At 33.8% G+C, this 21,338-nt stretch overlaps 1 protein-coding gene across 1 annotated transcript; it reads left to right on the top strand.

The window, feature by feature from the left end:
- Positions 1-587: 587 nt before the first annotated feature.
- LOC136825531 (uncharacterized) lies at positions 588-10,221 on the top strand. Its single transcript, XM_067082104.1, has 2 exons — positions 588-1,086; positions 8,257-10,221. The coding sequence occupies exons 1-2, from the start codon at positions 997-999 to the stop codon at positions 8,881-8,883; spliced, it is 717 nt and encodes a 238-aa protein (XP_066938205.1). The 5' UTR covers positions 588-996; the 3' UTR covers positions 8,884-10,221.
- Positions 10,222-21,338: the final 11,117 nt, after the last annotated feature.

The following is a 21,338-nucleotide window of genomic DNA, read 5'->3' as shown; positions in this document are numbered from 1 at the left end:
ATATATATATATATATATATATATATATATATATATATATATATATATATATATATATATATATATATATATATGAATTTGTCACAAAACATTGTGGCATGTTTTACAACTATTAAGCCACAGATTTCTGTTTAATATCCAATTCACGATACCTCGGAAATAACCTACGCCCAAGGGGAATTATAAATGGTGACTGCTCAGTAACCAGTGGGATTCGAACTGCCGCCCGCTGGGAAGCAACGAAAATACAGTGACAAAGACTATTGAGCCTATTTCCGAGGTGTAGTGAATTCGACACTACACGAACTCTGTGGCTTAATGTTTGTGAGTATAAAACATACCCCGGTGTGTATGAAAAAATCCATATGTGTGTGTGTTTGTGTGATTTGAAATTTAGTTCACAAAACAGAGCCTCATCCAGTAAAAATCACAGTAGCTGGCAAGGAGACCTTCACCATCTTTTAGTTACAAAAAATCAAATCCTTACTAATAAAATCTTTCATCAGCTAAACTAGTACCCCGATCACTAGTCGCCCTAACCTTCGTGGAGGCTTGAGGCAGATGTGTATCCCACCGCAGCGCGCAGGTGTGAAAATTCAGGATGCCAGATGCAATAAACGCTGTGAACGCTTTTTGGCTCGAAATCAGTCAGGAGATCAGTAGGCATCATGAGAAACACAGATTAGTTTCAACTTCCCTCCCAAGTCGCAAGAGTGGTCAGACATTCGCCATCAGGACAAGCTCAGGGTTCGAGACTGGAAATACACCAAGAGCCCCCAGCGCAGCTCGAATCCCAACTTGGCGTCGACGGACTTCTCAAAGGATCGGTCTTGGGCTCTTAGTATAAACAGACAAGAATACAATAACAGCAATAACAACAATAAGAGGGTTTTTAGGAAAAGTTGGGATATTGGGAACAAACAGGACTGGAATCAAAACTACAGAGAATAAAAAAAGAAATCGCCATCAACCCCTGGCGGTGCCATTACCGAAAGCATGGAGGCAGGAACTTTGGTTATTAGAGTCTTGGCAATTCTTCTGCAGTTTGGGGCCCTCAATGCTGACGATTTGACACAGTATGCAAGAGTGAGTAGATTTTAATATTCAGTGAGATAATGTCACATTATATTCCCTCTACAGATTTAGTTTTGAATACGTAATAACTTATAAAAGCAAACAGTTTTAAACACTGAAAGAAGCCATACACACTCGAGCGCACGCACTCACACACACACACACACACACATATATAATACACACACATATATACACACACACACACACACACATATACATATATATATATATATATATATATATATATATATATATATATATATATATATATATATGTATATATATATGTATATATATATATATATATATATATATATATATATATATATATATATATATATATATATATATATGTGTGTGTGTGTGTGTGTGTGTGTGTGTGTGTAGACCAAAATGTAAAAGGAACCACAAGTTACATATGCATGACTAGTTTCACTTTTGAATAAAAACATCTTCAAGAGGACTTACACTTTGTGGTAGAGTTTACATTTCATATGGAAGGTGACAGTACAAATAAACACACAAACAGTTGAAATGCGCATTTCGCCTGCCAGAAGGAAGAGCATTGTAATCACTTGTGGCACAAATTCATTTAATTTACCAAAGAGAATATTTACACTTTCCATTTCCTGGCCAAGTATGTGTTACGTCAACATACCTGAACCACACAGCATTGCATATTGAGAGTTATACAACTTTCTGTTGAATGCAAATTTACATTCTTTTGCAAAATTTTGATATTCTATTAAGGCATTCTTAATGAATACTATTTCCCTTTTCTGCTCCTGAAGTATCATTATTGCTAGAAGTTCTATCTGATGCCTTCGAGAGTAAATGTTTCATTCTTAATGAACACCATGACAAAACTGGTTGAAATTTGAGTAAAAGAATGTCAATTTAAATTCAACGGGAAATATTCTGAAAATTTGGCATGTCCATGAGTATTCCTCTACCTCCAGTTTTAAGAAATATGTACATGGATTTTTTTCAAGCAGAATATTGAACAACAATATCATTCCACGCAATGTGATAAAGTTTGGTTATGTTCAGGAAATATGCATTTGCCAGAGGAAGGGAAGTATTGAAACTTCCTTTGGTACATGAAATGAACTTGTGCCATGGGTAAAATTCACTATTGCATTCATAGGTGACGCTTGGGTTTAAGGTGATTCAGATCAACCAGTGTCTCTGCCTTTGAGCAATTTTAGTCTGGCCACAGAAATAAAATAAAGAACTATGTTTTCACATCTATGTTTTTAAAAGCATTACATGTTTGTAGCCCTGGCTATATTATGATGAAATTACAGCAATTATGATTACAAGCAAGAAAGGAAAATATCTTTGTACTGTATTAGACAAAGCTGATCAAAATGGAAAATTGTTAGGGAGAGAGAACAGGCACAAGAAAAACAAGAGAACAGTGTAATTTTCATTCATGTTAGCAAAATTAGTCTAAGCTATCGACTGGGCAGGAGGAATATAAAATAAAACTTTTGCATGAAAATGAACATTAGCGCAGGAGTGTGTAAACTGATCCCTTTATTTCAAAACAAATATGTAAAAAATACAAATTCAAAGAAAGGTAGTTTGTCTGGTCTTAACAGCAAAGGTGAGTAACCACCTGCAAGGGAAACACCAGATTTGGTAACAGAGAACCAACCACTGTCCCAAATCAGGTCAGTGTTGCTCCTCCTATCAGGTGATAACTTTTTATCAAATGCATGTATGTCTGTTTCCATTGTTACCATGCCATAGATAATGTAAATTCCTACCAATATGTTTAGCGTTCTTGAAAATTTCTTCATTAAATGCAAAACCAGTCAGGTTTAACAATTTGGGCTTCATTTTAGTTTTCTGTAAAAGAAAACTATTGTGCCGGTTTTGTCTGTCCGCCCTTAGATCATAAAAAACTTCTGAGGTTAGAGGGCTGCAAATTGTATGTTGATCATCTACCTCCAGACATCAAACAAACCAGATTGCAGCCCTCTAGCCTCAGTAGTTTTTATTTTATTTAAGGTTAAAGTTAGCCATAACCGTGCTTCTGGTGACGATATAGGATATGCCACCAACGGGCCGTGTTTAAATTTTCATGGGCCGCAGCTCATACAGCATTATATCGAGACCACTCGATTGTGGTACAGCTACACACACACACACACACACACACACATATATATACTCCGTCACCAGGTGGACGTGAACCAGCGAACGGCTGGGGGACGACTTTCCAGTGAGGCTGACCATTGGACTATCAAGAGGGACGCACCGACCCTGTTGTACATGTGCCTGTCGCTATCAGGTTTTGACCATTGTACTTGAGATTCGTGTATATATATATATATATATATATATATATATATATATATATATGATATATATGTATATATATATATATATATATATATATATATATATATATATATATATATATATATATATATATATATATATATATATATATATATATATATATATATATATATATATATATATATATATATTATACATCATATATATATATATATATATATATATATATATATATATATATATATATATATATATATATATATATATATATATATATATATATATATATGACTTTTTATCACATCACGATTCATATACAATCAGTAAATTCATCAAACGTCTTTAATATCCAATTTACCACGCGGCCAGCAATAATATATTTTCATATATGTTAGTCCTGGAGTTTTTAGTTGATAATAAGTTCGTCGTCCCGTGGGCTCGAACTTATTATCAGGACAAGAACTCAGGACTACAGTGGACGAAAACCCACGCGGCCAGCAAGTGAGGTAATGCGTCCACTGTAGTCCTGAGTTCTATGTATCTTGCTGGTTCGAGCCCACGGGATACGAACTTATTATCAACTAAAAATATCCTTCGGTAACATATATATGAAAATATATTATTTCCGAGGTAGATAATTGGATATTATAATATATTTGTAGATTATATATATATATATATATATATATATATATATATATATACTATATATATATATATATATATATATATATATATATATATATATATATATATATATATATATATATATATATATATTGTCATGATGCGTACCAAGTACCTGGTTATCACACAACTAATTTCAAAATTCAAAAATTTACCTCACTTCAGCCAGATACCTGAACTCTCATAACAATAAGAATTACGACTGAGCACTCTAAAGGTAACAGTGATCCCTTAAAAAACTTATTAATCACTTGAAAAATCGAAATAAGTTTATCAGAATATGTGCGAGGTATCAACAATTAAAAAAGAAATATTCTAGAGTAAAAGGGCGTCACTCCATCAAACAACTCTGTTTCCCTGGTCTTAACTCACTTTAGCAAACCTAAAAGAACAAAACATGTTTATCACTTTGCCTTATGCACACACAATTAATGTATTCACTGATGGTCAATAAAAGAAACACTGTTTTTCTAAAAATATTAAATACAAAAATTTATTTTTTAATTCAAAGTTTATAATTAGAATTCACAATCTGAAAAATTTATTATTACTTGAAAATAACACAACACTTAATTAATTCTTGAATTCAATTATGAAACAAAACTAATTCACAAAACCTTTAATTTATCAGGAATTTAAATTAATCAAGTAAAATTTAAACTATCAAGAATCACTTAAGATTTGAAAAGAAAATCTTAATAAAAGAAAAATTAAATCAAGTATGAAATGTTAAATAACCAAGAAATATTTAAAATGCTACGTAAATAACTGCCACATCACAAACATAAAAAAATTTGAAAATATGAAGAGATTGCAAACAGAAAAAACACACAAAAATGCACATAAGATTTATCAATAATAATTTCACTAAGGCAAAATTTCCCTAACTTATTATACCATGGTATTTATAAGTAAAATTCACGTTACCTTACACAAACTTGTGAAAACAAACCTCTGTTAAATCTCTTTTGCAGCTGCACTAATTTCACAAAACACACTTTTTACCAGGCGCTGTTACAATTTAAATAATTTTACTAAATTCAGATCTCAAAAGTTAATGCTAACACGTGACCACTAATATACTGCGCTAAAAGTAATCTCTTTTTAAGAACGAGAGAGAGAGAGAGAGAGAGAGAGAGAGAGAGAGAGAGAGAGAGAGAGAGAGAGAGAGAGAACCAAACTAATCGGTCTCTGAAATCAGAATGAATAGATTTCAGAATTCCAGTAGCACATGAAACAATTACATGACGTCATTAAGGCATTTTGAAATGAGGTATCAAAAGAAAAGCTCTAGAAGCAGGGAGGTGACGTCATTAAAGAATTTTGAGTGCGAGATACCAAAAGAGAAATTTCTAGAAGGAAAATGACGTCATCCCCGCAAAACGTTTTGAATGCAGTCTTACAAAACATGGTGTAACTGATCAAACCATGTATTTTTTCTCTCAAAGTGGCGTACGTGATCAGAGCAATGCATGTAACAACGCGAAATCACTTGTCTTATGCTCGTACAGGATGAATCTTTTACAGAAACCTCTACACGATCGAAACATACTGCAATCGGCTAATTATGATTGACGTGTTTTATAAACAAGACGAAAAACTGAGTTGATTTCCTGAACGAATCGGAAATTGTTATTCTAACCTTTCATCACGTTAATCCAAAACAAAGCGTTCTCTTTATCACAACTGATGACAGTTGAAACGAAACAAGTTCTCACTAGGACACACGCACGTGTTCCTTATACTACGCTTTTATCAAGAAAGATATTATTCATTCTAAATTACGCTATTAATTTATTTAAATCATTAGTTCTTTTGAGATCTGATGCCAAACTAAATACACTTCAATAATCACTGTCATTGCACGTAACGCATGATAAATAAAAAAGTAAATATATCAGAATATCGCATGATATACTTATTACAAGGCAACATCATGAAAATATATATACTGTACATGTGTATATATATATATATATATATATATATATATATATATATATATATATATATATATATATATATATATATATATATATATATATATATATGTGTGTGTGTGTGTGTGTGTGTGTGTGTGTGTGCGTGTGTGAGCGTGTGCGTGTGTATTTGACAAAATACACACACACACACCAAATGTGGTTTTTCCTGTGTAGGTGGTTACTTACCTTTTCCGTTAAGACCAGACAAACTACCTTCCTTTGAATTTGTATTTTTTATATATTTGTTTTGAAATAAAGGGATCGGTTTACATATCAGTTTACACACACACACACGCACACACACACACACACACACACACACATATATATATATATATATATATATATATATATATATATATATATATATATATATGTATATATATATATATATATATATATATATATATATATATATATATATATATATATATATATATATATATATATATTATATGTGTGTGTGTCTGTTTGTGTGGTTTCTTGTAGCTGCTACAAATAGCAAAGTACAGGACATTAAATCGAGTTAGAAAGTAATTGTACATACGATAACTTTTCAAAAGAAGAGGAATACCATTTAAACATAGAACAGCAGTTAGAACAAATATCAAAACCCTTTCACAAACTCAGTCTTTCCAAAAATAACTCAAACCACTCAACGATCAAATAATTACTTGTTATAAGAACAGAAAACGTTATTGGTCTTCTCTTATCACACAGCGAGTTAATACAAAGGACAATGAAATGTGGATAAGGTAACACTGATTATAAAACCCAAAGTAAGAGTAATCGCTTTAAAATTAACAAAATAAAAAGTGAAGTGAATGTCATGTTTACATTAAATCAGATCAGAGTTTATTCATATGAAAATTAATATACTTGCTTACATGCGAATTAGTGTTCAATCTCACATGTACATATAGACCTACACACACTTGTACATAAATATTTCATAAAAATGCACAGCATATGCATACATATACAAATGCCCACGAAGGTCATGTACATAAGCTAAGAAGGTACACTTCATACCATGTCTCACAGTTATTATGTAACAACTGATACGTTCTTTAGCAATGTCCTCAATCATAAAACGTCTCATTTTAACAGACCAGAACTAATGTTCGTTATGATCTTATGGTAAAAATTTATATTTGCCGATTTTAGAAAGTTACGTTTTAATTGACCATTACAAGGAATTAGGGATCTGTATTTTCGCCTATCAATGTGATGATGACAATTCACTTTAGCAAATATACGGCATTTGAAGACTAAAAACTTTAACTGTAATGATATTGTTGATTATGCAGCATACTCCGCTAGCTATAGGTTAACATTTGGTGTTAAACGTAATGCTGCCATTTGCTTTGATGCTAGATTTCGTAGAGGGGTTTCATAAACTTTTAATTGCCATCATCAGTTCCAGACGAAAACTAGAAATAATAAAGGAAATCGGACAAAGCGGACAAAATCCTTATCATAGGCCAAAAATTCATCACAGTATAGCACCGGATCTATTTAGCAATACAAACGCATACAAGAAACCTAACAAAAATTCCTCTTAATAACAATCCCATTGAATGTTACGGAAAATATTCAGAACTATTATTTTTATGATGTCCCTAAACGCATAAAGGTCAAGTGCGGGGGTTTTCATGTTAACTTGAAATGCTGAGAGAGAGAGAGAGAGAGAGAGAGAGAGAGAGAGAGAGAGAGAGAGAGAGAGAGAGAGAGAGAGGCACAGCATTTGTTTGAGCATTTACTACACGGAAAATCGTGAAGGATGATCGAACTAATATTTAAGTAATAAAATAGGAATTTTGGCTAAAAAGGTCACCGAGTTACGATTTTGTTGCTTTGTGTCCTGCATCACTGGCACAGATACACTTTTCCACCTGCGCCTACTGGGTCAGATGAGTCACCTTCATGCTCCCATAATATCACTTACACTTCTCTACCATGTGCCTCATGGGTGCTCCAGGCTCAATGAAGTTTCCAATTATTTTTCTGAGTCATTAGGGGTTAATATTTAAATAAATAAACAATCAACTTCAAAATCAGTACTGTATTTGCATAGGAATTAATCTATAATTGATCTATTTCTGTAATGTAGTTATCTGTCTCTGTTACTGCGTTAAATTATTTGTTATATGTATTACCATAGGCCCTCTCAGTAATTTTCCTACTTTTTCATTGGCAGTGTCATAAAAACTTGACCTCAAGCACTGGATCTATTTCGGAGGAAGAATTTTCTGGATTAAGTTGCCCAGAACATGAAATTCGCATCCAGGCTGGTGTACCCATTGTGTTCACATGCCAAGATCTAGTCCTAGAGGTGGGATCCCAACAGTATTGTGTGTCCATAGGAGGGATAAAGAAAGGCAAAGGGAACAAAGATAAACCCAGTGGTTTCGGGAGGCATCGATTGTATAACCTGAATGATAATGATGACTCGAATAATGGCGGAAAGAGAAAACGTGACAGGAAACCCCAGATAAAAAGTTCGGTTAACAGTCATGCTGAGGACGGCGATGCTCCCTGGAAGAGGAGAAGTAAAAGAGGAAGCGCAGGACGAAGTAATAATTCCGGCAATGATCCAGCAAAGGCAATTGAAAGGGTGACGAAGAAATTAGAAAAGATGGAGGCTAAACTTGAACAGACGAAGGCACTGGGAAAAGAACGAATGGCTCAGAGGCTGACTATGGAGATAGAAAGGACCAAGGGAAGACTGGAAGATCTAAAGAGCAATTACAGTCAAAATATGGCCAAACCGAAGTTGTCCAATAGTGTGAAAGATAACAAAAATAACAAAACCTGGAGAAGTTGACTTTGAAATTGCAAAAACAGGAAGAAAAAATTGCAAAGATAGAAAAGAAAATAACCCAACTGCAAGGGAAGCCCAATAAAACAAAACAGTTGGCTAAATTAGAAGAAAATGTAAAAAAACTCCAATCTAAGTCTGAGAAACTGCAAAACAAAATCAATGAACTGCAGTCACTTTTGGGAACGACGGTGGGTCACACAGACTATACAAATGGTAGTGGTTACACTGATGTCAGTGACGATAATCACTATGACGTTAATGATACTGATAGTTCAGACGATGTCAATGGCGATGTTTCCCCCGATGGTGACAGTGACAACAGTGATGTAAATGGTCTTGATCATACAGATGATGCAAGTGGCGATGATTCCCCAGATGGGGGCAGTGACAACGAGTATACGAATGATCCTGATAATTCAGATGATGTCAGTGGTGATGATTCCCCAGATGGGGACAATGACAGCGATGATATGAATGATACTGATAATTCAGATGACGTCAGTGGTGATAGTTCCCAGATGGGGACAGTGACAACGATGAAACGAGTGATCCTGATTATTCAGATGATGTCAGTGGCGATGATTCGCCAGATGGTGATGGCGATGACGACGACTCGCCAAGAATAGGAGACTGGCCAGGACCCGTGAACAAAGGGATTGGTAAGCCTAAAGGTGAACGGTGGGGGAAAGTGAGCGAGAAGAATTTTGGGAAGACACGGAAGGGCAAAGGGAAGGGTAACGGAAAGGAACAGTCTTTCTGTGGGCCTCAAGACCAACCTATTACCATCAACTCTCAAACTGGAGAAATTGGTCTTTCAGTACGCCCAAAGGGCCCAAAGAAAGGAAGTAGGGTGAAGCCTTCAAAGCCTCATCACAGTGGGAGTAGCAACGGTACCCATGGTGTTGTCACTCAGGGTCCTGCAGGGGCAGCTGTGGTGATGATTCCTTCTGAGGTTAAATACACTTGTTCATGGAGTCCTGCTTCCCCTTAATGTAACAAGAGGACAAAGGTTCCCAATGTAGGTCCTCCTGAAGTTAATTATCCTTGTTCATAGAGTCCTTCTTTACCTTGAAATAACAAAGGGGATAATTCCAAATGCAGGTCCTCATAAATCTTAAACAACAAAAGGTAGAAAAAAACTTAACATAATATTAATGCTTTTTTCAGATGGGTTAAAATTCTCTAAAATTCAATTTCCTGGGCATTATTAATCAAGGAGGGTTTTTGTGTATCTTTTGATGAAAACAAGGCATTTTCTTTGCGAGACGATTAACAGTTTCTTTTGGATTTATATTTAAGATTTTTTGCAGGTGAAAGGTACAATAAAAGGTTTAAAATGTATCCATTTTCTGTTTTAATCATTTCAACCTCATCAAAGATCTCATTTCACTTAAAAAATGGTACTTCCAAAAGGCTGAATGTAAAACGTACTCATATTCATAACATTATGTACATATGCATATGTCTTGCACGTTAGGAGAGTTATATCAAGTATATCATTTTCAAACTCTGCTCTTACACATATACTTTGGACTTGCGTCGGTCAAAAAATATCCAAGTATTCTGCAAAAATATAGACGACTGCGAACTTGCCACAATTTCCCTTTAAACTAAAAATCCAGCTGGCTGAACTATAATATGTAGAAATGCCTCTGTACAAACTTGTCGAAAAGGCTATGAAAAAGCTGCCTGATATATACTCTGAAGTGTCAAAGAGGCTATGAAAAAGCTGCCTGATATATACTCTGAAGGGTCAAAAAGGCTATGAAAAAGCTGCCTGATATATACTCTGAAGGGTCAAAAAGCTCGCTGATTTTGACATTTTCATTTGAAAACTTACCTTATACCTTGAGAATATCTGATTTCGACGCTGGACAGTAAAATCTGATCGATTACACTAATTAATGATAAATTTCTTGAAAAGTAACAGAGTTTTTCATGTCTTCAAGACACCAGCCTGGAAAGTCTAAAAAAATGAATCAAAATGTTTGCTATAGCCATGGGACAAGCCTACAAGGACGTGACCGTGCCAAGCTTCTACAGAATAGAATGTCCATGTACGGAAAACTGCAAATAAATAAAGACAAACTGGCCTGCAATGAAGAAAATTCAGGAAATACTTCACGACCCTTTCAAGTAACAATTCAGCAAGGTCATTACATAGTTTTCCTGCTCTTAAGCGTCAGAAAAGAAGTGCTTCAGTGTTCTTTTTTTTTTTAACGGGACAACACCTTCACGGGCAAACCTATCAAGATTTACTTGAACAGAAGCTTCTGACCTGTTTACCTGAACATGTGGATAAACACCTGTATTGTGTATGCAATTGAGAACACATGTTTTATATTTATCAAGCAGAAAAAACTGAAGTCTCATGCTTCACATTCATAAAATAGGGGTAAAAGAAAATAAGGCTTTTTCTTTATTTTCCACAAAGTAGTACAAATTAAGCTTGCACCAATTCAACAATCCACAATAATTTCCTTATTTCGTATTTATGTGTACGAAGCTTCATGAAAAAATACATTAATGTATGGAAGGCTATGTAAACGTATTTTTCAACTGTGATCGCTGGCGTTTTGTAGTTGCATCACCCATAACAATAAAACTTGCCAGGCTGAATGCGATTTGGAAAATAAGTAGATCGAAAATGCACACAAGAATATGTATGGACATGAATCATGGTTTGACAGTGAAATTATATGAACATAAACGATTTTGTCAATTTGAGAATAAAATTTTGGGGTAAATATTAAGAGTCAAACGGCAGGATATATTGATACCAAAGAAGAAAACATATGAGTTCCATTTGAAGATGAGATTATCGAGAAAAGGAGACAGAGATGGCATGGGCATGTCTTTCTCACTAAACCAGGGAGAAAGGCCTATCCATTACTTCCACGTCCAAAATTTCTACTTCTTTCCTTCCGATCCTATAATTTTCATCCAAGTAGGTCGGATGTTGCAACTTTATTCCCCTGGTAGATGATATATATATATATTCATATATATATATATATATATATATATATATATATATATATATATATATATATATATATATATATATATATATATATATATTTATTATATATATATATATATATATATATATTTATTATATATATATAAAATATATATATATATATATATATATATATATATATATATATATATATATATATATATATATATATATATATATATATATATACATTAAGCTACAAACGTCCTTTAATATCCAATTCGCTCTACTCGGAAATAATATATTTTCATATATGTTACCCCCGAAGGAAATTTTTAGTTGATAATAAGTTCGTCGTCCCGTGGACTACAGTGACGATTTGAATTTTATTATTACCGTGATTCATATACAAACATTAAGACAAACGTCTGTAATATCAATTCGCTCTACCTCGAAATAATATATTTTCATATATATTAAAAAATTTTTAGTTGATAATGAGTTCAGCCTCGTGGGCTCGAACCAGCGAAGACAAGAACTAAAATGCGTCCACTGTTCCTGAGTTCTTGTCTTCGCTGGTTCGAGCCACGAGACGATGAACTTATTATTAACTAAAAATCAACATATATGAAAATATGTTATTTCCGATAAGCGAATTGGATTTAAAGGACGTTTGTAGCTCATGATTGAATATATATATATATATATATATATATATATATATATATATATATATATATATATATATATATATATATATATATATATATATATATATACTGTATATATATAATATATATAATCTACAGGCCACATTTCACTAGAAACATATGTTAATTTTAAAGTCAAAGTGCCCTCTTGATTTCTCGATTTCTTTACACTAGAAACGTTTGTCAGTACTAAGCCTAGATACAAAGAAACAAAAGAAATGAAGATATTCTGATACCCGGTCGAGTTTCGCTCTCGGGTCGCGGTATGAGAATGTAGTAACATTAATTACCTGTTCACAAAGAGAGTTCTAAGTCTATTCCCACACATACATACTTACGAGTATATCTGTCGAATTTACCCTGAGCTGGACCAGACCCAGTCTAAACATCATATCCAAGTCTTTAATAATTTATTTTCTTTTAGGAAGAATCTACTGGTCACTCTTACCCACTGCATATGTAATTTTTAATAAGTGTAATAACCTTTTAACTTATCGATTTCTTCATATTTTGGAAACGCTTGTCACTTCTAAGCCTAGATACCAACGAACAAAGGAATGAAGATATTCTGATGCTTAGACGAGGCTCGAACACGCGTCCGGGATATCAGAACGAGGTAGCATTAACAACCAAATTTTCCAAATTCATTTACATTTCCTAGAGCTGGAACAGACCCAGTTTCACCATCATAGCCAAGTATTTAATTGTTTATTGCTTTTTAGACTGAAATATATATTTAGAATCTACTGGGTCCTTTTTATGAGGTGCTTAGGTAATTTTTAATGACCACCATGCCCTCTTAATTTCTCAGTTTCTTCACGCATTGGACACACTTGTTACTACTAGGCCTAGATCCAAATGAAGAAAGAAATGCAGATATTTTGAAGCCCTGCGTCTGGGGTATCAGGAAGAGGTATCATTAATTATTTGTCCAAGAAGAAAAGCATAAGTCTATTCTCGCTTATACATACTTATATCTATCGAATTCAGATGCATTTACTAGAGCTGGTGTAGAGAAAAGGAAAATCATTGAAGCAGTGTCACCAAAGAAGTACAGAATGTTGGCTGGTGGAAACGTCTACATACTATCCGCAAATATCTTTGAAGTACGAACGAGAACAGCAACCTGAATAAAGACAGTACAGAAGATGACACACTCTCACATGTAGATGGTGAGATTGAAACAGATATGAAAGAGGGACATAAAAGTTACTTCTCAGGAACCACAAAGAACCCTAGCCGAGAATCATCCCAGTAGTCTGGAACCGCAAAAACTCAAGGTGGCCATGTAATTAAAAATAACTTAATAATTATGTATTATAAACTGCAGAACCAACCAGGTATACAGGTGCAGTTGCACCATTTAAATAGAAATAAAATTTTACTTACAAAATTTGATAGGAGAGAAATGTAACAATATCAAATATTGTTTCGAGTTTAATCTTGTGTCAAATATCCAGTGCCATACATCTGATGATTCTTGTTTTGTGAACACTATAACTTTTCATGCCATCTAAAACAAGATGGGAGGTTTTGTTGTTACTGGCTCACACGCATCATACCGCCTGGTGCCTATGCAATTAAAGTTGGCTGGAAGATCTTGTAATTCTAATTGGTCAGCGTATGTGACAAAAATTCATAATTAGCCACAAGCAACAATCTTACTAATCAACTTTTAGAATTGATGTAGACTGATATCGATTCTAAGTATAAAACCTGGATTTGATAGGCATATATACAGCAGAGCTGATATCAACTTATGCTTCTCTCAATGGCTTAGTGGACAGTGTCACTTTACATCATTGTCTCTAAACCAGGCAGTTGTTTGTCCCACTGGTGAAAAAGCACTAATCAGTTATTATTCCCCTATGGTACAAGTTATTCCCAAGGTATAGCGAATTAGATGGTAAGTAAGCAATAAATGTGGCTTAATATTTGTGATTATCAAAAATATCATGGTGCATGGAGAAAAATCATAATTAGCCATGTGTTGCAAACTTCCCAATTAGCTATCATCGTGGAGTTGGGCTGATATCAATTCTAAGTATATGTGCAGCAAAATCGATATTAACTTGTACCTCTCTTGATTTTAGCTTAGTGGTCACAGTCACTGCACATCGTTTCTAAACCAGGCAGCGGTTCGAATCAAATCAATCATAATTCCCCTAGGGTATAAGTTCTTCCAGAGGTATAGTGAATTGGATATCACTATATATATATACATTATATATATATATATATATATATATATATATATATATATATATATATATATATATATATATATATATATATATATATATATATATATATATATATATATATATATATATATATATATATATATATGAAATTTTTATCACACCGTGATTTATATACAATCATGAAGCTACAAATGTCGTTTTAATATCAAATTCACGCTACCTCGAAGTATCTCCGATGGAGATTATCAACCGAAGGGGAATTTATATAAGTGATAATGAACAGGTACCACTGGGGATGCGCGAACCCTTGACATGGACCCATTCATCCACTCCAGTGGACGTTACCACCGCCATCAAGATGGCGCGTGGTAACGTCCACTGGAGTCGTTGAATGGGTCCATGTCAAGGGTTCAAGGCCCCAGTGGTACCTGTTCATTTATCACTTATATAAATTCCTTCGTGATAATTCTCCATCGGAGATACTCTCTCGAGGTAGCGTGAATTTGATATTAAACGACATTTGTAGCTTCATGATTATATATATATATATATATATATATATATATATATATATATATATATATATATATATATATATATATATATATATATATAAACTTTTCTATTATTATGTTTTGTAATTTGTATATTTGTGGGAGATTACGATTTTGCTTAATTCTTCGATAGATGTCTGTGGAATTGCTGTGGTTATAGGAAAGGACACTGCAATCTTTGCAATGTGGTTATTTCTCACGTGGTTGACTCTTGAGACTAAACATATAATGTCTAAGAGATGAAATGTGTGAGAGTTTTGGGTAAAGACTTTCAGTCGTGAGTAAGACTTTTAGCTGTGAGAAGAATAAATCTTGAGTAGACCATTTTGACTTGATAATTCATTTATTATGCATTTTAATCTTTTCTTTGTTCATTCATTACTTGTTGGGTTTGTTGATAATAAATCTATTTTTGTAGGAAAGATTGCGTTTCCTTAGAATATCCATTTCTTTTTTGAGGATGATGTTCGAGAGAGAGAAGTCTGTGTGCTGTGAGAGAGAGAGAGAGAGATTTTGCTGAGAGGGGAAATATGCGAGCGGAGTGTCATCAACCATGGCCCTCTGGCCACATCTGGCCTGGCGGGTCAGCTCATCTCGCCACACACACTGTGCCACAAATGAGCTAAAATATAATTATTTATATGGAAATAACATAGATTGTAGATAAACTTACTATGTAGAAAAAATTAAAATAAGTGTAAGTAAAAATGTCCAAATTTGTCCAATCTGATTTTTGCATCTGACAGTATTATAAGTTTTAGGAAAATCAATGAAATAAAAAATTGGCGACTTTTTGCGGCTTTGGATATTAGAGCACTTTTGTGTAAGTACTCTGTAATTAGAGTCTATTCCTGCAGTCGCCTCTGCTCACATTATTGTAAGACGATACAATGCTTAAGGAGTGTTAATGCGGGTTTTTTAGCTTTGTGATAGAAAAGATGTGCGTGTGTATATTGTGTGTGCTTATACACATATTTGTGTGTTGTACATATGTTTATACAGTTATATTTATATCTTGAACACTGGTTCAATACATAGATTAAACCCTAACAGGCGACTTTTTGCAACTCAGGATATCAGAGCGCTTTTTGTGTAAGTACCTGCAAATGTGCCTGGAAAAAAGCGATTAGAAGATTCGTTCCAGCGCATCATGTTTTAACTTGTACTGCTGTGTTTAATTAAACTGGTTTGAAGATCGTATCTAAAGCGGACTAATCAGAGAATGATGCCATATATGAAAAGCATTAAGAATAATATATTTGATGCCTTTTTTGTGTTAGTTAAGCATTTCTCACGGTTCGTGTGGGTCAGTACTGAAATAGCCCGTAGTCAGCATCACTCCCAAGGAGACATAAGTGCATAGCTCCTTGAATGAGATATATATATATATATATATATATATATATATATATATATATATATATATATATATATATATATATATATATATATATATATATATTTATACATATATGCATATATATATAGATAAAGATGAAGGAAAGAGAAACAATGGAGTGCTGCGTGAGGCCTTTCTTGACTGCCGTCCTTTACTTAGCAGACTGAAGAAATATAAAAATAAGTTTACAAAGAAAGCTCATATAAATGGCAGATAAGGATTACAAAGGAAAAAAATATGTACTGGAATCCAACACAATTGAAAAATTAGTAGAACTGCCAAAACAGGGTTAAATATTTAAGAGGTTTTACAAAGGATTAGGATCAACCATTCAGAAGCAGGGACATTACAATTAAAAGGTTATGCAAGGAGGTAACTGACCACCAAAAAATGTTACAAAGTACAACTCAATAACTCTCTTTTTTTTTTTTTAAACAATAAAAATTTTTGCAAAATGAACATTTTTACAAATAAAAAATTATATTAAACATATGAATACACAGAAAATATGTATAAGGTAAGTAATTTGTAATTAAGTCAGTGGTTTTATCTTTTAGGTCATTTTGGAACATTTTTCTAATACAGGGGTCCAAATAATACATGCCAGGGCTAAGGTTAAAATTACAGCTGGAAGTAAGCTATATAATAGCGGATTCCAAAAGATTTCTTGAAGAGAAATCATTTGACCTGGCAATCACTGAACTTTCAGTCTAATTTATCCTGTGAGAGTTTTCACTTAAATGAATGAATACAGCATTGGATGTTTGTCCAGTTTTGACTGAATACTCATGTTGCTTAATACGTACATCTAAATCTTTGCTAGATTGGCCAATATAAGAAGAGGAGCAGTCCAAAAACGGAATTTCATATATTATACTGTTGTTTTCTTTAGGGCTAATTTTATTAACATTCTTTTAGTGTGTTGTTATAGGAAAAACGAGGTTGACATTAAAAATTTTAATAATGTTTTTATGCTTTCAAAACTACTCAAAATAAGGTAAGCTTAAGAATGTTCGTAGGGGTTTCTTTCTCCATGTTACTTCTCACTATAAAGCTTTTTGTGGGCTTTATTATAACAAATATCTAGTATATGTGAAGGATAACATAAAACTGTCCCTATTTTTCTTATGTATTCGATTTCTTGTTCCAAATACTGGGGACTGACAATGCGCAAAGCTCGTAAAAACATAAAAGAAAAAATTGGTATTTTGATATTAAGGTGATGGCCTGAATAAAAATGGGCATAAGTTGAGTTGTTGGTTGGTTTCCTATAAATACTGAATTTGCACTGAAATGGTTCTTCATGTATTAAAACACCCAAGAAAGGAGGCAATTGTCTTTTCAATTCTAAAGTAAAACTTAATGAATGGTACATTGTTATTCAAATTAGAGAGTAAATCATTTACATCAATACCAGCAGGCAAAACAGCTAAAATATCATCAACATATCTATACCACTTTAAAGAAGTATAAATGATATTAGGGAAATATCGTTTTTCAAATAATTCCATATACAAGTTTGAGAGGAATGGGGGATCTAGGGTTGCCCATTGCCATACCAAATATCTGTTGGTAAAATTCATCAATGAATTACCTCTACCTGTAAGTCATATTATTTCACTTACTATGTTGTGCATTTGTGATTGTAAGTTTATATTCAATGTTCACCTTGCAACAATTTTTATTGTTTACAAAAAAAGAGAATTATATTTTTTGGTGGCCAGTCACCTCCTTGTACAATCTTTTAATTGTCCCGTCCCTGCTTCTGAACGGTTGATCCTAATCCTTTGTAAAACCTCTTAAATATTTAACCCTGTTTTGGCAGTTCTACTAATTTCTCTCTCTCTCTCTCTCTCTCTCTCTCTCTCTCTGTATTGTTTCTCTGTCTTTCTTATGTCTAAATTGAAAGAGGTATATCCTCACTCTTAAGTTGTGGAGATGATGTTTTCATAGGCCCCTTGTCACCAGTTAATTAATGATAGTTAGATTTATAACAAACATAGGTAAGGCCTAACACCCCCTCTCTCTTCTCTATCTCTCTCTCTTCCTCTCCCTCTCTCTCTCTCACTTCCTCACACTCTCTCTCACTCTCTCGCAACACACCCATTCACTATCATAGAATTCAACATCCTTAGGTCATGTATCCACCATCACAGTGACGCCCTACTAATCCATAATAATAACTCACCACCTGTACCTCTTGTTGATGTAATCATATACAGTAAAATGGGATTGTTTATAGTTGCGCATTAAAATTATATATATTCATTTCATCTTGTCAACATGTTGTAGGGTCCCACATGGACCTACATGATCGTCCATCTTACCTGGCCACCCGAACTCATACCCTGCGGGCATCCACTCCTCACAACGAACATCTCCTGACATACTGTACAGTGCCAAGCACACGTGTATAAGAAACACAGCCGACAGCATGTACCCTTTTAAACGTATACTGTCGTCCATAATCATGTCATGCCAAACGTATCATTCCTACTGGAAGCAATACAATGTCAGCTTTCAGCTATATTTACTGGGAACCTGTCCGTAACTTGTATATAGAGTTATACCATTTTCCATTCTCAAACAAACACACCTGAATGGATGTTAATCCCTATTTTGTTCGCCGAGTGTCAGGCACTTGACCTGTCTGTTTGTGTTTTGAATAAAATAGTAAGTTTGTAGATGCAGCCTCTTACACACGCCTTCGATACAGTGTATTTATTCAAAACAATGAATAACCTATAGCCTTACATACCTCCCTGAAGGAATTATTATGTCATCACCAAAGGTACAAGTTGGCAGTGGTTATAGGTGCCATACGGACATGCATAGTGGTAATTTTTTTCTGTAGATCTACACATGCGTGGATGGGAAAGAATTTCTTACTTCTCGTCTTCGCTCTCTCTCTCTCTCTCTCTCACTCTCTCCTTTTCAGTCAGATCAGAATCTAACAGTCTGATTTCACAGCAATAATGGAATAACAACCACAACTGATTAAAGACGTGTCAGCAGGTGTACCTATTCTTGACGCCCTTTCCGCCAAACAACTCAAATTGGCAACGTTTTTATGAAGAAAAATTGCAAATAATATACACTTTTAAATCATCTTGTTATGCCAAAACTATTGTAAAATATTGTATATTAAATTTAAGAGTTTGTAACAATGCATTTATAGAATAATACGGTTTATATTTAAAAATAATAAATAAAGAATGGAAACTGGTAGTGATACATGGCAACGATTCCTTTCTACGAAGCGGTGGAGGAAGCTGGAACTTTGTCAATTCTCTAGTTTTATGGCTCAGGTTTTCAATGTTGATTTCAATGTAATAACACTTCAGGCATATCATCGCTCATAAATTATGATAAAATTCAATATAATTAGAAAAATTGATGTTATAGGGATTTGGGTTATTGTTGTAAGTTAATCATACGTCTGACAGTGCTCAAGAAAAAGGTGAGCATTAGATGAAAAAAATTTGAAGTAACTATAAAGCACTGAAGGAAAAGGTGATATGTAAAAGGAAAATTTCATTTGTCTTGTCTGTGTTAGGGGTCTGTCAGTAGGGGTTTGATTTTGAGTTATAAACCTTCTGGGTGATGAAGAGGCCATGTGCAAAATTTGGCTCTAGTCTGCTGGCGGTTCGGATTTCTATAGCGCACAAACAAATAAACAAACATTCACTTTTATATAATAGATATATACATATACTAACTGACCAACCCGGCTCTGCCCAGAAAAACTGAATGACATTCGATAAACTATCTCTCTCTCTCTCTTCCTCTTTCTCCTCCCTAACACACCCAAGTTTACTTGTCATTTTTCTGTCAGTTCATCAAAACTGCCATTATAACTTACGAGTAAACAGCAGTTTGTGGGCGGAGACAGTCCACTCACCAGAGCAGATGGACTTATGGTATTACCTAAGTATCTTCCAACCAACTGACAGGTGTGGACAGGTTAGTGGCAATTTCATGACAGTTTGCCGCTGTATTTCATCTGGGAAGCATCTCGGATGTTCTGATCAGAATATGAATAAATTTGGTATAGGCGTATTCATTTCACTGTTAGACCCTTCAATGCTAAATCTAGGCCATTATGAGTACAAATTATATAATAAAAATCTAAAGCAATATTTCTATGTGATACAGACAATTTGGTATAGGAATAGGACAATGATGTCTTTTATGATATGTTACTATAATGAAAGTAAACTTCACTGTCCAATTAATAAAAAACTGAACCAAACCCTCATTTTTAATTTAGACTCATTCATTATTGTATGAGAATAGACGTCTTTTTTATAAGAAATATTTATGTAATGGGAAATTATTCCTTTAAATATTATTGACGCATTTAGGGAATTGATTCATCATCCTCCTAATGTCTTTATACTGCTGTTGTGAGAGTGATTGGGACTGTAAAATGTTTTCGTTTTCGTTGTGGAGACATCGAAATGCATAGAAGGTAGCCAGTCCCTTGTTTTGTTTTTCTTCGCTTGAATGTGGGAGCTTGTCCGAATCATTCGTCTGCATATTGGTAACACTAAAGAAACGTAGGTGAAAAGGACGCCAAGCTGAATCCACCCTTCATTTTGGCTATTTTACCAAATTATTAATACAAGT

This window comes from Macrobrachium rosenbergii, chromosome 37 (genome assembly GCF_040412425.1).
Source record: "Macrobrachium rosenbergii isolate ZJJX-2024 chromosome 37, ASM4041242v1, whole genome shotgun sequence".
NCBI classification, from domain to species: Eukaryota; Metazoa; Arthropoda; class Malacostraca; order Decapoda; family Palaemonidae; genus Macrobrachium; species Macrobrachium rosenbergii.
Note: the sequence above shows the minus strand (reverse complement) of the source record. Positions and strands in the feature narration are given on the sequence as shown.

What these genes read in the sequence shown, in the direction of transcription:
- LOC136825531 (XM_067082104.1), top strand. Translation starts at nt 997, where the DNA reads ATGGAGGCAGGAACTTTGGTTATTAGAGTCTTGGCAATTCTTCTGCAG. An exon ending in ATTTGACACAGTATGCAAGA is followed by an intron (nt 1,087 to 8,256) that starts GTGAGTAGATTT and finishes TTTCATTGGCAG; the next exon opens with TGTCATAAAAACTTGACCTC.